Source organism: Brassica oleracea, chromosome C8, assembly GCF_000695525.1.
Source record: "Brassica oleracea var. oleracea cultivar TO1000 chromosome C8, BOL, whole genome shotgun sequence".
NCBI classification, from domain to species: domain Eukaryota; kingdom Viridiplantae; phylum Streptophyta; class Magnoliopsida; order Brassicales; family Brassicaceae; genus Brassica; species Brassica oleracea.
The window spans coordinates 32,627,985-32,647,080 of record NC_027755.1 but is presented as its reverse complement, the minus strand read 5'-3'; the positions used below and the strand labels follow the sequence as shown (position 1 = coordinate 32,647,080).

Here is a 19,096-nt window from a genome sequence, read left to right as displayed (position 1 = left end):
GTGAGACTTGCTGGTGGTTTGTTCCTAGAAGTTTCTTCTCATATTCAAGGTCGTCTAATGCAGAGCTCTCACGGCGGTGAAGGTGGTGACACTCGCATGCTTATATTTTTTGCTCTTGAAGACTAATACACTAAGCCGAGACGATTTCAAAACCGAATACAACACATTTATCTAGAAATAGATTTTCAACGTTCTCTTTCAGCAATGAGAGACGGTTCTCAAGAACGTGAGTGCTCTGCTAAATGCATGAAAGTAGGTATGGAGAAAAGGGTTCTTTCATTAACACTTGGCATCGTACTAAAGTTTCATCGCTTTGTCGTCTCTACGGATCTATCGACTTAAAGGCGATAGATCAGATGGGTTACCGTTTTTAACATAAACGTATAGAGGAATAATGAATCTTTATTGATGCTATGATTATATTGAGAGGATTGATAAATCAACTAATCGAACTTGAAGCTGAAGGTTTATCACATAAAAGTGTTCGTCGAGAAAAGTATAGATGGTATAAAGTTCTTTTAAAGGAATGTTAATGTGAACGCATTAAATTCACAGTTTTGGTGAAAAACGTTCTCTGCGTGACACCTAAGCATTTTACTAAATAAAAGCTTCTCGTGAAGCCACGTCATCACGTCACATTCCTTGCCAATAAACTTTTAAGGTAAGTTTTAAAAATGATTCTCTTTTAATATATAGGGGATACGGTTTGCTTCAAATCTCTGTATATAAAAAAAAAAACTGTAAGCCTTTTTTATAATCAAAAGATAGTAGTTTCAATAAATGCTTTGTAATCTATCACAAAAAGGTTCATCGTTGGGATTTGATCGATGTGTATCCAACTAGAAAAAAATAATATCAAGACATTTATTTTGAGATATAACTCCAGCTTATGTTTCTCTCAAGAGTGAAGACAGTTTAATACAAGGGGGTTGCTTACTTGGGCGTTTATACATGGGCCTGAGTGCCTTCTTTATAATGCAAGTTGTTTCTAAATGGGCTTTTAAAAACAAAGCCTGTTAGGGATTTTGGAACGAAAGTGAAAATGACCTACTAGGACAGTAAGAGGGTATATAATCAAACATCAATTAGGGTTTTGACACTCTTTAGCGCAGTCGCAGACGGGACCAAACCGAAGAAGAACGTTCTCAGAGTAAAGCAATCTCCGTCAACAGACGTCGGCATGGGGAGGCTTCACTCTAAAGGGTTCGTTGTCTTCTTGTCTCTTCCTCGTATCCGATTGAGTATTGTCTGAAAACTGGCTCTCATTATATGTTTTTGTGTTGTGTAGTAAGGGGATCTCAGCATCTGCTTTGCCGTACAAGCGCTCACCTCCGAGCTGGCTCAAGACAACCTCCCAGGATGTAAGTTTCGTTCTGTTTGTCTTTCATATAGTCTAGCATTGTTGTGATTTGTTTAGTAGAAGTAGTGAGATTCACTATGTTTTGCTAGTATGAAACGATCTAATATGAAGCTCGATTTGATTGTTACTTTGGACTATATGATGTAGTTCATTGTAATGTTTTGAGAGAAATGTGTTAAAACTTTGGTTGGTTCTGACGTTTGTGTTTCTGGTGGACAAATAGGTTGATGAGTCCATTTGCAAGTTTGCGAAGAAGGGTTTGACACCATCTCAGATTGGTGTCATTCTTCGTGACTCTCACGGTATCCCTCAGGTGAAGAGTGTTACTGGAAACAAGATTTTGAGAATCTTGAAAGCTCATGGTATGTATGTTTCAATCCCTCTAGATTCTTCTTTTCTTTTTTGTTTAGATATCTAAAGGCAATTCATGTGTTATTTTAATGAAGGTCTTGCTCCTGAGATCCCTGAGGATCTCTACCACCTGATCAAGAAAGCAGTTGCTATCCGCAAGCACCTTGAGAGGAACAGGAAAGACAAGGACTCCAAGTTCAGGTTGATTCTTGTGGAGAGCAGAATCCACCGTCTTGCTCGTTACTACAAGAAGACCAAGAAGCTCCCTCCCGTCTGGAAATAGTAAGTACACTCTAAAATTTGATTCTTTGAAACTTTTCGATGATTATCAGTTACTTTGGATTTTGATCCTCATTTTCTTGCTTTTTCAGCGAGTCTACCACAGCAAGCACTCTTGTGGCTTAAGGAATCATAGAGCTGGTCAAAGTCTTTCATGAACATCCATTTCATTTGCATTGCAACTCAAAAGTTCTATGACAATAGACTTTGTATCTGTTTTTGATAGTTTTGATGATTTTGAATTTAATGAAAACTCTCGTTGATGTTTGGTTGTTTCATTTATCTTAACGAGCTACAAATTGGGCCAAGAATCTACAATTGGACTGGCTTGTGTTGAGCTTTTCTGGGCCTATAGAAGCCCAATCTCAATCAACTACACATAAAAAAAAAATCGAAATATGCCTTTTACATATTCTTTTAGCATAAGAATAAAAAAGTACCAGAAAAAAAAGTAAACAAATGCCTTTTTTTAGATTTTACTTACCTTTTAACTTCATCAGGTACCTTGAATGGCTCATACGGCCATCCAAGGTTGTTTCTGGTAGCCTCGACTTCCTTCTCACCAAGAGCAGCTCCATGGACACTGTATGAGTTCGCCTTGTTTGGAGATCCATAACCAATTGTAGTAGTGACCTGCAAAATTCATATAATGGTAAATTAACACCAAAGGTCTTTACATTAGACTTAACGAGCTACAAATTGGGCCAAGAATCTACAATTGGACTGGCTTGTGTTGTGCTTTTCTGGGCCTATAGAAGCCCAATTCTCAATCAACTACACATTAAAAAAATTCTAAATATGCCTTTTACATTTTCTTTTAGCATAAGAATAAACTTGGATATCCGAAAAGTTGTGGGGTCTCACGTGTGTTGTCTTTAATGATACTAAATTGACAAAGTCAACACCGTAGCTTTCTTCTCTGGTTAAATTAAGCTTTGGATATGGATATTTGGATACATGTGAAGGTGGAAACTTCACCATTCCTTTGCTATCTCCTTTTGATAAACATGGACCCCAAATGTAGATGATGGTATACTCTCTGTGATCATTAGTATTGACAAGAACCAAACTTTTTTAATCTCTTTAATCATTCTTGTCCACAGAATGTCACACTAGTAGTGACCAATGTTTGTGTCTATTTAAGTAGGTGAAAATTAGCTGAAACTCAAAGCATATAACAACAATACAGAACTGATCATAGAGAGTTTTACATTGTCTTCTACTTTCTCCTCTTCCCAAACCCAAAACCTATCTTGACCGGCATTACAAGAAACAAAAAAAAAGAACGAAGAGTCTCTTTGCGTCTTGTTGCACTTTATTTTGAGGTAGTGAGACAATGTTGTGAAATGGTAAAGTCACTTAGAAGAATGACTTAGCCGCATCAACAACAGCTTCAACAGTGATACCAAACTCCTTGTAGAGTAATGGAGCTGGTGCACTAGCCCCAAACGAATTAATACCAATGGACTTCCCTTCACCTCCAACAATCTTCCCCCATCCAAAAGTCGAAGCCGCTTCAATACTAACTCTAGCAGACACACCAGACGGCAACACACTCTCCTTGTACTCATCCGTCTGCTCGTCAAACAGCTCCCAACAGACAAAAGACACAACTCTCACGGTTTTGCCTTCTTTCCTCAGCACCTCCGCAGCCTGAGCAGCAATCTCAAGCTCTGAACCAGTTCCAACCAAGATCACATCAGGTTTGTTTCCAGACGAGTTGTCAGAGATCGTGTATCCACCCTTCTCAACTCCTTCGATGGATGTCCCCGGAAGCTGAGGAAGCTTTTGTCTAGACAGAGCCAAGATAGACGGTGTCTTGCGCTTGGTGACAGCGATCTTGTACGCACCGGCTGTTTCGTTTCCATCAGCGGGACGGAACATGAGAGTGTTGGGCATCGCGCGGAAGCTAGCCAAGTGCTCAACGGGCTGATGGGTTGGTCCGTCTTCTCCGAGACCAATGGAGTCATGAGTCATGACATAGATGACTCCAGCTTCAGACAAAGCTGAGATTCTCATCGCGCCTCTCATGTAGTCAGTGAAGACGAAGAAAGTTGCACAGTAAGGTATGAGACCAGGGCTGTGAAGGGCAATGCCGTTGCAGATGCCTCCCATTCCGTGCTCCCTAACACCAAACCTAAGGTTTCTCTCTTCGGGTGTTGCCTTTTGGAAGTCACCAAAGGCTTTTAGCAGTGTCATGTTGGAAGATGCAAGGTCAGCACTTCCTCCGAGGAAGCCGGGGACGACTTTAGCTAGGGCGTTGAGACATTGCTGTGATAAGTTTCTTGTGGCATCGCCTGGAGACTCTGGTGTATATGTCTAAAAATAGAAAAAAAAACACAAAGTTGTTGTAAAACCACATATCCAGTGAGAGTTTACAAATGGTAGTTTTACTTACTGGTAGTGCCTTCTCCCAGCCAGCAGGTAATTCACCAGTGATGATAGATTTCAACTCCGCAGCTTCCTCTGGGTACTTCTTTTCATACGCTGCAAATGATGCATTCCAGTCAGATTCAAGAGCTTTGCCATCTGGCGTGTGACGGCTCCAGTGGCTAGAGAAAGTGCGAAAACCAAAGAGTGAGTCAGTTCCATAGCAAAAAAAAAAAGTAAACAAATGCCTTTTTTTAGATTTTACTTACCTTTTAACTTCATCAGGTACCTTGAATGGCTCATACGGCCATCCAAGGTTGTTTCTGGTAGCCTCGACTTCCTTCTCACCAAGAGCAGCTCCATGGACACTGTATGAGTTCGCCTTGTTGGGAGATCCATAACCAATTGTAGTAGTGACCTGCATATTCATTGGGATACAAGCAAGATGATAAATCAATACCAAAGGTGTTTTAAATAACAAGAGTTCGATGGCTATTTACCTTGATCAATGTAGGCTTGTCTGTAACAGCTTTAGCTTCCTTAATGGCAGCACGGATCTCATCATATCCAGTGTTACCATTCTTCACCCAGATAACATGCCATCCAAGAGCTTCAAAACGCTGGTCAACATTCTCAGTGAATGCAATCTCGGTATCTCCATCAATAGAGATGTGGTTGTCATCGTAGAAAGCAATGAGCTTTCCAAGTCCCCAGTGACCAGCTAGAGAGGCAGCTTCATTTGAAATACCCTCCATCTGACAACCATCTCCAAGGATCACATATCTACACAATCAAAATATAAAACAATCAAGAGCCTATTACAAAACAAGAATGATGATATAATTTTCAAAATATTACGTGTAGTGGTCGACAACTTCAGCATCAGGTTTGTTGAACCTAGCAGCCAGATGCTTCTCAGCAAGAGCTAAACCAACAGCATTAGCAATCCCTTGTCCAAGAGGACCTACATAGCATCAAAAAAAAAAAGCTTCTTCATTTAACAGAACCCACAAAGCAAAAAGATAAAGACAAAAGTCTCAAACCAGTAGTGACTTCAATCCCAGGAGTCTCGAAATTCTCAGGATGCCCTGGTGTCTTGCTTCCCCATTGTCTGAAACTCTTCAAATCCTCCTCCTAACAAAACAAAGTCCAACACTTTATCAGTAAAGTCCAATCCTTTTATCAAATTAAAATTAAAAATAAAAAAAAAGATTGAATCTTTAAGATCACTAACCAATACGCTGTCGTATCCAGCGAGGTGAAGCAACGCGTAAAGCAACATACAACCATGCCCAGCAGAGAGAACGAACCGGTCACGGTTGAACCAGTAAGGGTTCTTGGGGTTATACCTCATGACCTCATCGTAGAGAATGTGAGCCATGGGAGCACATCCCATGGGAAGACCCGGATGACCCGACTTCGCCTTCTCCACCGCGTCGATAGCCAAGAACCTGATCGTGTTCACAGATTTGTCCACGATAGACGCGTCGGTGGTCGGCTCGAGCGTATCGACGGCCGCGGCGCGAACAGCGAGAGGGCGGAGAGTGCGGAGTTTGGTCGTGGACGACGCGGCGTTGTTGCGGCGGCGAGGGGAGGAGGCGGAGGCGCGTGAGAAAGGTGATGGTAAGGAGATGCGTTGGTCAGAGCCATGGTGGGAGATGGCGCGAGCGAGGAGGGCTTGGGAGAGAGCAAGGGAGGAAGTTGAAGCCATTGGATCTATGGTTTCTCGCTCTCGGAAGGAAGCTGATTGTGCAGAGATGAAATGAGAGACTCTCTGCAAAACTTTGTTTTTATGAGTTAGAGATGATGATGTAGGATCAGATCAGACCGTTGAATACCATCGAAGGGTTTCATCGTGGCCGTTGATTGAGGGTAAGAGTTTAGTGATGCTCTATGCCTTTAGCAATTTTATTACATTATCCCTTTTTTTTGCCAAATAGTCTTTGGATATTCCGCCAGCCATGATAAACATAAAATTTAGAATTTTATAAATCCACAAAGAGATGCTAGTTACCAATTTTAGCACAAGGAATATATATCGTTACCTTGTTTACCACACATAATGAGTCTAAACAAAAAATCTGAATAAAAAAAATATCAAATCCAATATATTTAAACGATATATTCAACAAACAAAAAAAAACAATCCAAACGCAAACCAAAAATCTACTAATACAAAATATTAATATATACCCAAATATTTATCAGGGCAAATCTCCAAAATAGCACCTTTCTAAATTTATATCACAAAAATAGCACTCAAAAACTAAAATGACTAAAATAGCACCTTTCTAAGTTTATCCTTTGAAAATTTTAATTTTTTTTATTTTTCAAAATTTTAAATCTTATCCCCAAAACCTCATTTCTCAACTCTAAACCCTAAACTCTAAACTCTAAACCCTAAACTCTAAACCCTAAACCCTAAACCCTAAACCCCACCCTTTAACTCTAAACCTTAAGTTTGTGACTTTTGATAAAACATTAAATGCTATTTTTGTGACTTTTGACCTTAATTACTAGTTTGGGAACATAAACTTGATTTAGTGTTATTTTTGTCTTTTTCTCTATTTATTATGTTTTAGTATTCTAAATACTCAAATTATAATTGAATTTTGGTGTCGGTTCAGTTCAGATTGGTTCGATATTTTCAAACCGAAATATGTTATCTGAAAATCTGACATGAACCTTGCATAGTATCCAAATGTCCAGCCCCAACATATACCGACGAATAGTGCTGGTTAAGATTCTGTAGTCCATTGGTGAAGTCATTATTTAGTCCAGTTCAAAAATGTATAGAACAGACCCAAAATAAGATAATGGGCTCAGAGAACTCATCGTCTTTCTATTACTAAGAGGCATGTTTATCAGCGTGTCTTAAGAGGTTATTTAGCTAAATTGGCAATTAAAATAAAAGGAAAAAAGACAATTAAGCAAAGCACGTCTCCTAAATCGGGTTTTGAAGGCACGTTGCTTAGCGGGTACGTGGCACAATCAGATTGGCTGGAAGAGCGGTCCGTCTCATTTCTTCTTTCTTTCTCTCTTTCTGTTTTTCCTTTCTCTTCTCTTGGTGGCGAATCCTCGACACCTCGACGACCCCCCGACGAAACGGCGAGGTCTCTTTCGGTGGTTCGGCGAGGAAGGAAAACGGCGCACTCTCTATCGGTGGCTCCCCTCCAACAAAGAAAACGGCGACATATCTCTCTATCGGTGGCTCTTTGAGACGTCATCTCTCTCTATCGGTGGCTCGCTGAGACGAAGATAAACAGTGTTGCGGCTCCGGCGAATCGAAAGGTTGTATATCTCACTCTGCATGTCTTGATTCTGATTTATTTGATTAATTTGATCTGTTTTGATTTATTTGATTTTTTTGATCTGGTTTGATTTATTTGATCTATTGTGATTTGTTTATTCATCGTGGGTTTTTGTGTGAAAATATTGATCAAAATCGTTTCTTTTTGTTTTTCGATCAGAGAAGCTGGTGATCAGGGAAGCTTATGTGGCAGAGGATTACGAAGCTGGTGGAGGTTTGGTTGATGAAGAAGATAATGATGGTTGGGTTGCTACTCATGGAAGGCCTAAAGGTTTACTTTTATATCAAATCTGCAAAATTATCTTAACATATAAATCTTTGTAATGGTTTTGATTTGTTTCTGTTTTTATTTTGTCTTGAGGTTGTTTGATCAAGATGGTCTTGAGGTTGTTTGATTAAGGTGAGACAAAGGCCTACGATCGTTCATACAGGTAAATCTCTCTCTTTGCTATGGGCAATTGGATAAAGCATTGTATTAGTTTGAAATGAATTAACTCGTGGGTCAGTGTTAGGTTAGGTAATAAATTGATGTTTAAGTGGTTAGGTAGAAATGAGATTATGGTTGGCTTAGGTAATAAATACTTTTTATGGTTAGATAGAAATGAATGGATTACATTGATGAATGTGTTGGATAAATGTCTAATCGGTCTTCTCTTCAATGCGTTGAAGCTTCTCTTCAATCTATTAAACTTTGTTCTTCTCCTCTGTGTTGAATACATTTCTCACCGTGTTCTTCCCTTCCCACTTTCTCATCTCTGTTATTTTCTTTCTCTCTTCCTTGACCCTGCTTCCGAAATGGATTCTTGTCTATCTTCCCACACCTCAAAATTTGTTGACCTACTTAATAGCCAACAAAGCATTTCGTTTGGTAACTATGAAGAGAATGTCTCACTATCTTCATCACAAGATTTTGGAACCGAAGATGGTGGAGAGAGTGGTACACAGCGTAGAGAAAGGCAGAAGTGGACGCCTGCAGATGATATTGTGCTCATTAGCTCCTGGCTTAACACAAGCAAAGATCCAGTGGTTAGCAATGAGCAAAGATCAGACACTTTCTGATCAAGAATAGCAGCTTATTTTGCGGCAAATCGTCAAGATGGTGGCTGCGAAAGAGAGGCCTTGCATTGCAAGCAACGTTGGCACAAGATCAATGATCTTGTCTACAAGTTCTGGAGCCTACAAAGCTGCAAGCAGGGAGAAGACCAGCGGTCAAAATGAGAATGATGTGCTCAAACTAGCACATCAAATATTCTACACCAACCATAAGAAGAAATTCCTCCCGAAACATGCTTGGAAAGAGCTGAGGAACGACAAGAAGTGGTATGAGGCATCGTCTGCTAAAAACGAAGGAAGTTCTAAAAAAAAGAAAGTGTGAAGACGGTGGAGATTCTTCAAGCTCTCAAGAAACTGACATGAAGCGTCCACAGGGTGTAAAAGTGTCAAAGGCCCATGGTAAGAAGATAGTGGCTGAGGAGAAAGCGATGAAGGACTTTGAGACTATGTGGTCTATAAGACAACAGGATCTCGTCCTGAAAGAAAGCTTGTCTAAGATGAGACTACTGGACAGTCTGATTGCCAAAAAAGAACCTCTCATTGAGTATGAAGAAGCCCTCAAGAAGAAGCTGAATAATGAGTTGTTGTTGTCTTAGTTTAAGTTCCTTTGTTGTGTTCTCTTGAAGTTTAATGTTCTGTTCTCTTGAAGGTTCATGTTCTGTTCTCTTTTAAATGTTTCTTATTATGTTTTAAATGTGCTTGTTTATGGTAAAATGTTTCTTGAAGTTTCATATTCTCTTTTAAATGTGCTTGTTTATGGTAAAATGTTTCTTGAGGTTTATGTTCTCTTATAAATGTTCTTCTTCATATTGCAGGCTGCTTATATCTTTTGAGCAAAGAAGACAGAGGTCACGGGTTAATGTTGTTGTTGTTTGTTGTCACGGGCTGAAAAGCTAGAGGTCACGGGTTTGTTGTTTGTTGTCGTTGTGGTCACGGGTTTGTTGTGGTTATAAAAGTTATTAGTCACGGGTATGATGTTGATGTAAAGAATATTGTCTTCTTGTCAAACATAGAGGACATGAGAGTGTGTAAAGAACACGGACTTGTTGTCTTTATAGTTTTGTATTCTCTTGTTTCAGTTTTGCATCACACACACTTATAAATTGGTTTGTATGTTCACCATTTTCTCCATTCTCTTTCAAAAAGAAATCTTCTATCTTTAAAAAATCTAAAAGAAATCTTCACCTCTTCTTTCATTTTATCTCGTAACAAAAACTCAAACAATTTTCATCTTGTAACCAAGAATCTCAAACAATTCTATCTCTTCTTTCATCTCGTAACCAAAACAAACAATTTTCTATCTTGTAACCAAAACTCTCAAAAAAATTTCATCTCTTCTTTCATTTTAAAAAATTATCATCTCATGGCATCTTCATCTCAAGACACTTTCGAGGATTCGTTTGATGAAACTTTCGATCAATATTTTGATCAACGTTTCGATCAAGCATTGAGAATTTGTGCAATACTCATGGTCATCAAGAAGACCAAAGGAGAACAAGAAAAAATGAGAATTTATTGAAATAAACCGTAAGAAGGTCATCTCCGGTTATGGAATAATTATTTCAATGACGCTCCAACATATCTTGAAAATCTATTCTGACGACGATTTAGAATGAACAAGTCATTGTTCGTGCGTATTGTTGATCGCCTCTCCAATGAAGTTCAATTCTTTCGTAAAAAGCAAGACGTTACCGAAAGACTTGGTCTCTCTGCACTTCAAAAGTGTACAACAGCTATTTGTGTGTTGGCATATGGTTCTGCGCTTGATGCGGTCGATGAATACCTCTGGCTCGGTGCAACCACTGCTCGGTTATGTGTGGAAAATTTTGTGGAAGCAATAATAAATTTGTTCGGCGATGAGTACCTAAGAAGACCAACACCGGCTGATCTTCAGCGTCTACTTCATATTAGAAAGCTTCGTGGATTTCCCGGGATGATAGGAAGCATCGATTGTATGCATTGGGAATGGAAGAATTGTCTCACCGCTTGGAAAGGCCAATATTCTCGTGGTTTGGGAAAACCCACAATCGTTTTAGAGGCGGTTGCTTCATATGATCTCTGGATATGGCATGAGTTTTTTGGACCTCCAGGTACCTTAAATGATATTAGTGGTCTTGCTCACCTGTTTTTGATGACATAATAAATGGTCGAGCCCCACAAGTGAATTTCTCGGTCAATGGAAGAGAGTATCATTTGGCTTACTATCTCACCGATGGTATTTATCCAAAATGGACAACTTTTATCCAATCTATTCCAATTCTCAAAGGGCCGAAAGCAATTTTATTTGCGCAACGTCAAGAAGCTGTCTAAAAAAAAAAAGTCAAGATTGGAAAGATTATGAGAGCATGTATCATACTCCATAGTATGATAGTAGAAGACGAAAGAGAGGAATACACTCAATATGATATCTCAGATTTCCAACAAAGAGAAGGAAGCGGAAGTTCACATGTCGATCTCACCTATTCTACAGATATCCCAACTAATATCTCCAATCAGATGAGTGTTCGAACAAGAATTTTTTATATACAAGCGGATCAACAACTGAAAGGTGATTTGGTTGAACATATATGGCGTAAATTTGGAAGTGATAAAGACAACAACTGAGCTTCGATGCCTCTTTGAAATTATTATCGCTTATTTTACTAATATTTGTTTTTATGTTTTCATGTTTGTAATTTAAAAATCTATGTTTAAAATGTTATGTTTGACTTTGTTTTATTTAATAAATAAATTTAATCATTGTTTAAAATTTTATGTTTAAAAAAAAGTTTAATATTTTTTTATTGTTAAGAACCTTAATTAAAAAACCACCAATAAACCACTATAATTAAGTGTCTCTTAACAAAGTCTTTTATCTTAATTTTAATAGTTAAAAAATTATTAAAAACCACTTAAGAGACACTTAAGGGTTTTACAAATAAACATGCTCTAAGGGCCAGACTGGTTCACAGGAGTTTACCGTTGTGGATGCGGAAATTTACGGATGCAGATTGCGGTTCCAAGTGTTATTAAGCATTTTGTACGACTAGCACAATGTTTAAAAATTGTTGTGTTTGCCGGACATTTGTAACTGATCGATTTTTTTTTTGAAAGAATGTAAAATTTATTCAATCAAAACTTTGTATATCAAGTGCTGCTGCTGTTTTTTTGTCTAAAGAATCAAAAAATGAACTCTATGGGTTTTGAACTTGTCGGGTTTCAAACCAAGTGACTAAACCTTCCTCCAAATACTGATGTCCTCTGTCCTTTGTAACTGGTTGATTATGAAATATTGCAACGGTTTAATAATAAATTATCAATATTAACATATTATAACATTATAAAACTATAAAAACATACTATTGTGATAAAATATAATGATTATTAATATAATATGATTTATAATAATATTATATGTTTACTTATGTTACTCTTTGTGAATTTAAATTAATATATAAAATGTGTGTATATATATATTTCTAATATTTCTATTTTAAAATTTTAATTTTAAATTTTTAAAAGATTTTTAAAAATAATTTTATATTAATTTATCCATCCACAACCGCAAACGTTAGCTAGAACCAGTTTTTGAGTTTAAGAGGTTCGGAGCGGTTTAAAACAATTTGTAGCGGTTTGTATTATTATTTCGAAATGATGTCAATAGTCAACCCCTACCGATCGTAAAAGCTGCGTTTGCGATACCACCCGGGGAAACAAGTCGGACCTAAGACCATGACGGGTTCGGACGATAATGCGTTTTACTCAGCTCTGGTCTGTTCCTCAGGCTTCTGTATATTTCTGCGCCTATCGAGACGATGTAGCTAATGAAATTTATTTTTTTTTTATTTTTTTTTTGTCATCTTATAAATATTAAACATGGACAGAAGTCCAACAACACAAATAATTACAAGGTGAGGCCCAGAACAAGAAGGCCCAGACAAAGCTAAGGAAATAAACGAGACCTAGACAAGGGCCCAAAAAACCAAGGCAAAGCAGCCTTCGCAGAGGAAAACGACTCGTCGATGATAGGCGAGACACATGTATAGACACAGAGCTGATGGAGACACGTGCTTTGAAGGTCATCACCTTAATCGCCGGGAAAAGATCCTCGCCGGAGCTCCGACCACCGGAAGACGAAGCCGTCAACACGACGAGGGGAGTAAGCTCAGAACGAGCACCGTAGCGAAGAACTTCCAAGACGATTGAGAACTAAAAGACCAACGCTTCAAAAGATGGATGAATTGATTGTCTTCAATCGATCTGAATAATCGGACTCACCTGAACACGAGAAACAGACATCTTTAAAGATGTAGAAGAGCTCGAAGATGAAGCGACCCTATCCAAGGGGAGGAGGAAACAGTCCGATCTTCTTATCGAGAGTCAATCGCCGCAGATACAACCAGGAAGCGGTGGTCAAAAAGTAAAACAAAGGAACCGGAGAACCGGAACCAAGCTCACCATCACCATCACAGACGGACGATGAAGCGAGAAGAAAGCCGGCTAAGAAGGTGTTTTGAGAACCACCTCTTACCAGAGTCAGAAGCCCGAACTACGGGAGTCAAAACCGGATAAGAACCGGTGATAGAGAAGAAGACGAAGCCGGAATGAAGCCGGCGACGATTCAAGTTCTCTCTCTCTAAGATTTTTAAGAGAGAAGAGAGAGAACTTTAGTCCATCCAAAGATATATTTCGCTAATGAAATTTATTATAATGCAAATATTCAAAATAAATCTTCTAAAAAACATAAACATTATAAAATAAATATGTTCACGTTGATATTATTATCGAGTTACTTAAAGACCGGCTCAAACCCCAATGATACCCCAAGGTTCATGTCACGTATCTGCATCCAAAAACTCTATTTAGAAAATTTATGTTTGTTACATGACTTTTTCTATGTTTTCACTTGATCCAGATCCAAAAGAAGGCGGCTAGAAGAGCCTATTTGTATACTTAGCAAATTAATTTATTTTAATGTAATATTGGGAAAGTAAAGGAAATAGTATACACGCCTTATGAAAATGGCATGGAGTTAATCCAACCTCAGAGGTTAGAGTTGTATGAAATAGCTGGTTTAGATCATGGAATAGTTAATGGTCAGGACCAGAACGGTGTCTAGGACCATGACGGTTTCGGACGAGAATGCGTCTTACTCAGCTCTGGTCGACTCCTCTGGCTTCTGATCGGTAAGCATATGCATTGCCCCTCGAGACAATTTTGAGTATTATGTTTTGTTTTGTTTCGTTGCAACTTAGCAAATTAATTTATTTTAAAGCAGTATTGAAAACATAAACATTCTGAAGTAAATATATATGTTAACATTGATATTACCATCGAGTTACTTAAAGACCGACTCAAACCCCGGCAGAAAATGGTACCCCGGTGATAGGGATCCAAGAATCTCCTTGTATAAATCGGCTGACAGTGAACGGAGAAGCTTCGTCGGCGCCGTGAAGAACGTGAAACCCTGGCCAGCTGACCCTTCTACTAGTCCCTGCTCCACTTCCGGTGTTCATAAACTCGCAGTAATACAAAGTTGATAGAGCGAAATCTCCTCTCCATTCTCTCCACCCTCTTGGGTCAATCAACCCGTCGAGATCCGTCTTGAGAAACACCGTCCGAGAGTATTTCTTCCACGGCCGGCCCAAGTAGCTCTTAAACTGGCCTTTAACCGCCTCAAATTCTGGTGAGGCCCGGACCCGTGAGTTTTGGATCGATATGCCTATATATTCAAATGTCATAAAACAATGGTTAACACTAAACATGAATATAGCAAACTATCAATACTCGATAGTAGGAGACTAGGAGTACTCCAACCCGGTTCAGTTTAATAATTCATGTTATGTTGTCCGGGTTTAACAATGATAAACACAAAATAATGTTTTCATATGATTTGGTTTTATACTATTTCAGATTGAAATTAATTTTAGTTTCTTATGACTGACTGACATCATCACATTCACTTTTTGTGTATAATATTGATTTGGCTATTATGGTTATTGAGCACGGTTAATTGATAGTAAATGATTGGTCACACAAAAGGGTTACCTGTATTTTCATGTGGGTTGTCTCTTCCTTGAGCTGTGATCATATTGCCTTGGTGATCCATTGGCCGTCTGACAAATATATCACAGTTCTGGAAAACAGCAGCCGCATCTCCAAATATGAAATCAATCGTACCTATCCAAAATATTTCCCAAATTCTTAATCCGTATATGATCACACATTACTTAGTAGTTTTTCTAACAAATAACCCTTAAACAAATCATATAAATAATACCATAAATATGGCAATCGCGGTAGAATTGACGAAGCGAGTGTGTGAAAAGAGTGTCTTGATATCCTCTGAAGCTACACCGATAGAATACAGACAAATCCGAGTTCACTCTCAGTGCCACAGCTTGATGTTTATGTGGTCCTGCCGTGTTCTCGAACGTCATGTCCCGTGCCCAAAATCCATCTCCGGACACCCCTAGATATATATATAGACATAACTAATAAATATGAACATGCAAAAATATATATATAAAGGTTAATAAAATGTTTGTATCTGTTATACCGAATGTGGCTGATCCATAAGTCGTGGAACCATCCGGGACATTTCGGTTATTGGTGATGATTGTACGGTCCATACCATCACCAACTAGCATTATGTTCTTCATGTGTTTATCTATTTCGATTTTTTCGTTATACACACCCGCTTTTATGTAGATTATCACTCTATTCGTCCGGCTTTTACCCATTCTTGAAACGGCGGCTAATGCCTCGCTTATCGACCGATGAGTTGCTGAACCGTCCTTAGCCACCACGAAATCCGCCCTTGACCCTGTCGGATCCCATGACACTAACATTCCTCCGCTCTGATTTGGTCTGACCGGTCCATGGTATGGTCTGGCTGGTCCATGATTTGGTCTCGTCGGTCCATGGTGTGGTCTAGTCGGTGCATGGTGTTGTCTCGTCAGTGTATGGTTAGGTCTCCCTGGTCCATGCATTTCAACACAACATTAAAAGTGACTTTTAAGGAAATCGTGTATCTCACGAGAAAACAATGCATTCTAGTGGAAATCAATCACTGGCCAATACGTACGTTACTAAATATATTTTTTCTTTCCAACAGCATGCGTTATATCCATTTGATTTTAATATATTTGGTAATGCCACCGACACTTATACAGATTATTCGGTTATTGATGTAAATACATATACATGATCGTATGTGTAGGTTCTTACTCTTTTTTAGATGACCTCTAGTTTTTTTGTAGAAAGCCAAAGCTTCGCCCAGAACAACCGTAATGTTACTATGGACCAAAGGCTTGTCGCCTTGACGTGATTGATCCAAGCCGTCTAAACAAGTGTGATGGTTAGCGAGCACGCCGCTTAGCCACGTTCTGACATCTTCAACGGTGAAATTCTCATGAGCCACTACAAGGTTTAACAATCTTGCCTCACTTTCATCGTATAGCTTCTCACAGTCACTTAAACCCAAACTATAATAACTTCTAGCAACTTCATTTGTTGCCTCAACCGTTGCCATTGAACCAAACCTAGTTCTCGCTTCAACCACCGAAGCTCGAGCCCTCTCGAGCACATCTAGTTCAGATGTGTTAAAGGAGATTGCGACAGTTGCAGTGGCTAGAAAGAACAGGATGGTGAAGAAGTCGGTGGCTTTAACAAACGAGTACATTTTTAATATTATTAGAATGGTTGGTGTGTTATCGTGGTTTTCTTGAAGTGTGTTTTAAAATGACTCTTGTTTTGTTATAGCTGTGTCTTTAATAGCAAACGAGGAATGAAACTTGTTCTAGAATGTAAATGAAGATGGTGGCGAGGAATCTAACACATGGAGAGAGATATAAGGCACGTGTGAGACTATGTGTAAGCTTGTGTTTCTATGATGTTGATAGCCATGCATATGAGATTAGTTTTCATTAGTTATGTTTTACGTTTCTGGTTGTAAATTATTGCGAATGCGTGTCAAGGTGAACGTATACGTGTATATGGCTAAGATTGAGATTAAATAGTCTTTGGATTATATTACTCTGTCCTTTTCTTCTGAATTTGTTTTTTTCTGATTTTAGACTCGTTTTTATGAGCTTTTTAATTCTTCAGGATGCCTATTGGTATTCTCCTTTCCTTTGATGTTATTTTTCCCTTTATCTTGCATATGATGCACTCTGTCACTTTGATCTATTGCAATCTGTAAACACACAAAGTACCAATTTTCTGATCAGTGTATTCAATCCAAGGGTTGAGAGATATCACTAGATTAAATCTTTCAATATATAAGAATAACACTTTTTGAGAAAATCATCATCTCATTATGACAGTATATATGATAGCTTACTCCGGCCCACCACATTGGGATCTTTTAAAGTACTAATTTCCTTCTTCAGTGTACTCAATCCATAAGATATTAATATTGCTTAGTAGAAGTTGTACTTTGTACTTCGTACTAGTTGATGTCACTCAACTTGTGCGGATTAATATATCTATGTATAACAATTTTTAATTTTAAAATTCATTTTTATAAAATAATAATAATTAAATTATATACAAATTTTAAATTATTATAAATTATAAAACTTTGGTATTCATATTAGTAATCAGTGTATTAAATTATGTTGTTTGTTTCATAGTTTTATTTATGTGATATAGATTTTGGATCGAAATCTTTTTTATAGTAATATCTAAATTAGAAAATTTGTATTTGAAATTAACACATTGTATTTGAACTGAAAAGAAATCATGTACCGAAAGGATTATAAAAAAATCACAAAAACAAAACATTAACAAAATAATGATAGTTTAAGAGTTTTCAATCCGGTAAAACCGAATCATTTGAAACTGAACTAAATCGAAACAGAGAAAATAGTCTAGATTTGGTGGAACCGAATAAACCGAATTGATGTTATTTTATAAGAAACCGCAGTATATGGATATGGTTCAGTATATTAAGCGATCAAACCGAATAAACCAAAGAAACTGATTAATTCAGATATATTAGTATACTTATATATAAATTTTATAATTATATGTATTTGATCAATATTTTCAATAAAAATCAGAGAAATTGGCTATAAAATTAGTCATTAAAATTAAAAACTAAATATGAGATAAAAGTAATGATGATATTATCGATAGATATTGTTAATATCTATTTATTAATTAAATGTCATAAATATTATGATAATTATATATTAAAATATATTTTTTAAAAATATATTAGTATATATATCGCTAAAATAGGTTAATGTTTATTAATTATTTTAAATATCATGATCAATATATAGATATCAAAACAATAAATTAAATAATAATATTAATTAGACTAATGACTTATCCAAAAATTATGAAAAATATGTCAAATAAAAAAATTAACTAAAATCATGGAAAAAATGATAAGTAATCAAATTTACTTATCAAATAATAGTATAAATAACTAATGAAAGTTTTTCCCATAAACGTATCTATTATTTTTTTAAAAAAAATTAGTAGGTATCGAGCGTAGAATTATATGAAATCATAAATCTATATAGCATTCTCTCTAGCTTTTTTAGTTGCACGAAGAACGTCATGTAAGACTTCATGCTGCACTGCTTGGAGCCTAGTGGGCCAGATCTCATCCGGCCATCCATAAGTTAATGGTCCAATGGAAATGTGGTGTGACCATAAGAACCGGTAGACCCGGATGGTATGAAGTATTAACACGAACCACATGTACACAGGTTGGATCAGAGGCGTGCCTACAGTGTATTGAAAAAGGCACTCGCATTAGGCCCCGATTAATATGAACGTTTTAGGGTCCCAAAATTTAAAATAGTTTCTAATCTAGTGGTTTAAATTTATTTTTTTAAAAACTATTTCCACATAATAGACTAACTAACCTTTTGAATTCATGTGTTTTTTTCCTATATGACATAATATAGCCAGAGGCGAAGTCAGGTTACCCACTATCACTACAAGAAAACACACCGAATTCTGACGGAGGTTCCGACGGACACCAAGGTCGTCGGAAATTTGTGACGGAATACTGACAAATTTCCGACCAAATCCAAAAAATTAAGTCGTCGAAATTCCGTCGGCCATTTCCGACGGAATTCCGACGAAATTTGGTTCGTCGGAATTTTCCGACGACTTTTCGACGACATTCCGATAAAAAATGTAACCGTTGTAGTCGTCGGAAGTTCGTCGGTATATTCCGACGAATTTCCGACGACATTCCGATTAACAGCAAAGTCGTCGGAATTCCGTCGGTATTTTCCGACGGAATTCCGACGAACCATGTGACCGTTGCCGACAAATATATATATGACCGTTGTATAGCCGTTTGAGATTGGACAATACCGACGGAATTCCGACGGACTGCTTTACATCCGTCGGAATTTCGTCGGAAA

The 19,096-nt window shown here is 37.7% G+C and overlaps 3 protein-coding genes across 3 annotated transcripts; 1 reads left to right on the top strand and 2 right to left on the bottom strand.

Moving 5' to 3' along the window:
- Positions 1-1,092: 1,092 nt before the first annotated feature.
- On the top strand, positions 1,093-2,272 carry LOC106309894 (40S ribosomal protein S13-2). Its single transcript, XM_013747041.1, has 5 exons — positions 1,093-1,203; positions 1,289-1,361; positions 1,584-1,722; positions 1,807-1,993; positions 2,083-2,272. The coding sequence occupies exons 1-5, from the start codon at positions 1,181-1,183 to the stop codon at positions 2,114-2,116; spliced, it is 456 nt and encodes a 151-aa protein (XP_013602495.1). The 5' UTR covers positions 1,093-1,180; the 3' UTR covers positions 2,117-2,272.
- An 862-nt stretch (positions 2,273-3,134) lies between these two features.
- On the bottom strand, positions 3,135-6,071 carry LOC106311760 (transketolase-1, chloroplastic). The gene is made up of 7 exons (XM_013749033.1): positions 5,595-6,071; positions 5,404-5,494; positions 5,219-5,324; positions 4,861-5,143; positions 4,630-4,778; positions 4,389-4,542; positions 3,135-4,309 (listed from the first exon to the last, which is right to left on the bottom strand). Exons 1-7 carry the CDS (start codon positions 6,069-6,071, stop codon positions 3,350-3,352), a joined length of 2,220 nt encoding a protein of 739 aa, XP_013604487.1. The 3' UTR covers positions 3,135-3,349.
- A 7,985-nt stretch (positions 6,072-14,056) lies between these two features.
- Positions 14,057-16,386, bottom strand: LOC106311324 (probable pectinesterase/pectinesterase inhibitor 36). Its single transcript, XM_013748523.1, has 5 exons — positions 15,933-16,386; positions 15,262-15,681; positions 14,983-15,174; positions 14,751-14,882; positions 14,057-14,424 (listed from the first exon to the last, which is right to left on the bottom strand). Exons 1-5 carry the CDS (start codon positions 16,384-16,386, stop codon positions 14,057-14,059), a joined length of 1,566 nt encoding a protein of 521 aa, XP_013603977.1.
- Between the last annotated feature and the right edge of the window lie 2,710 nt (positions 16,387-19,096).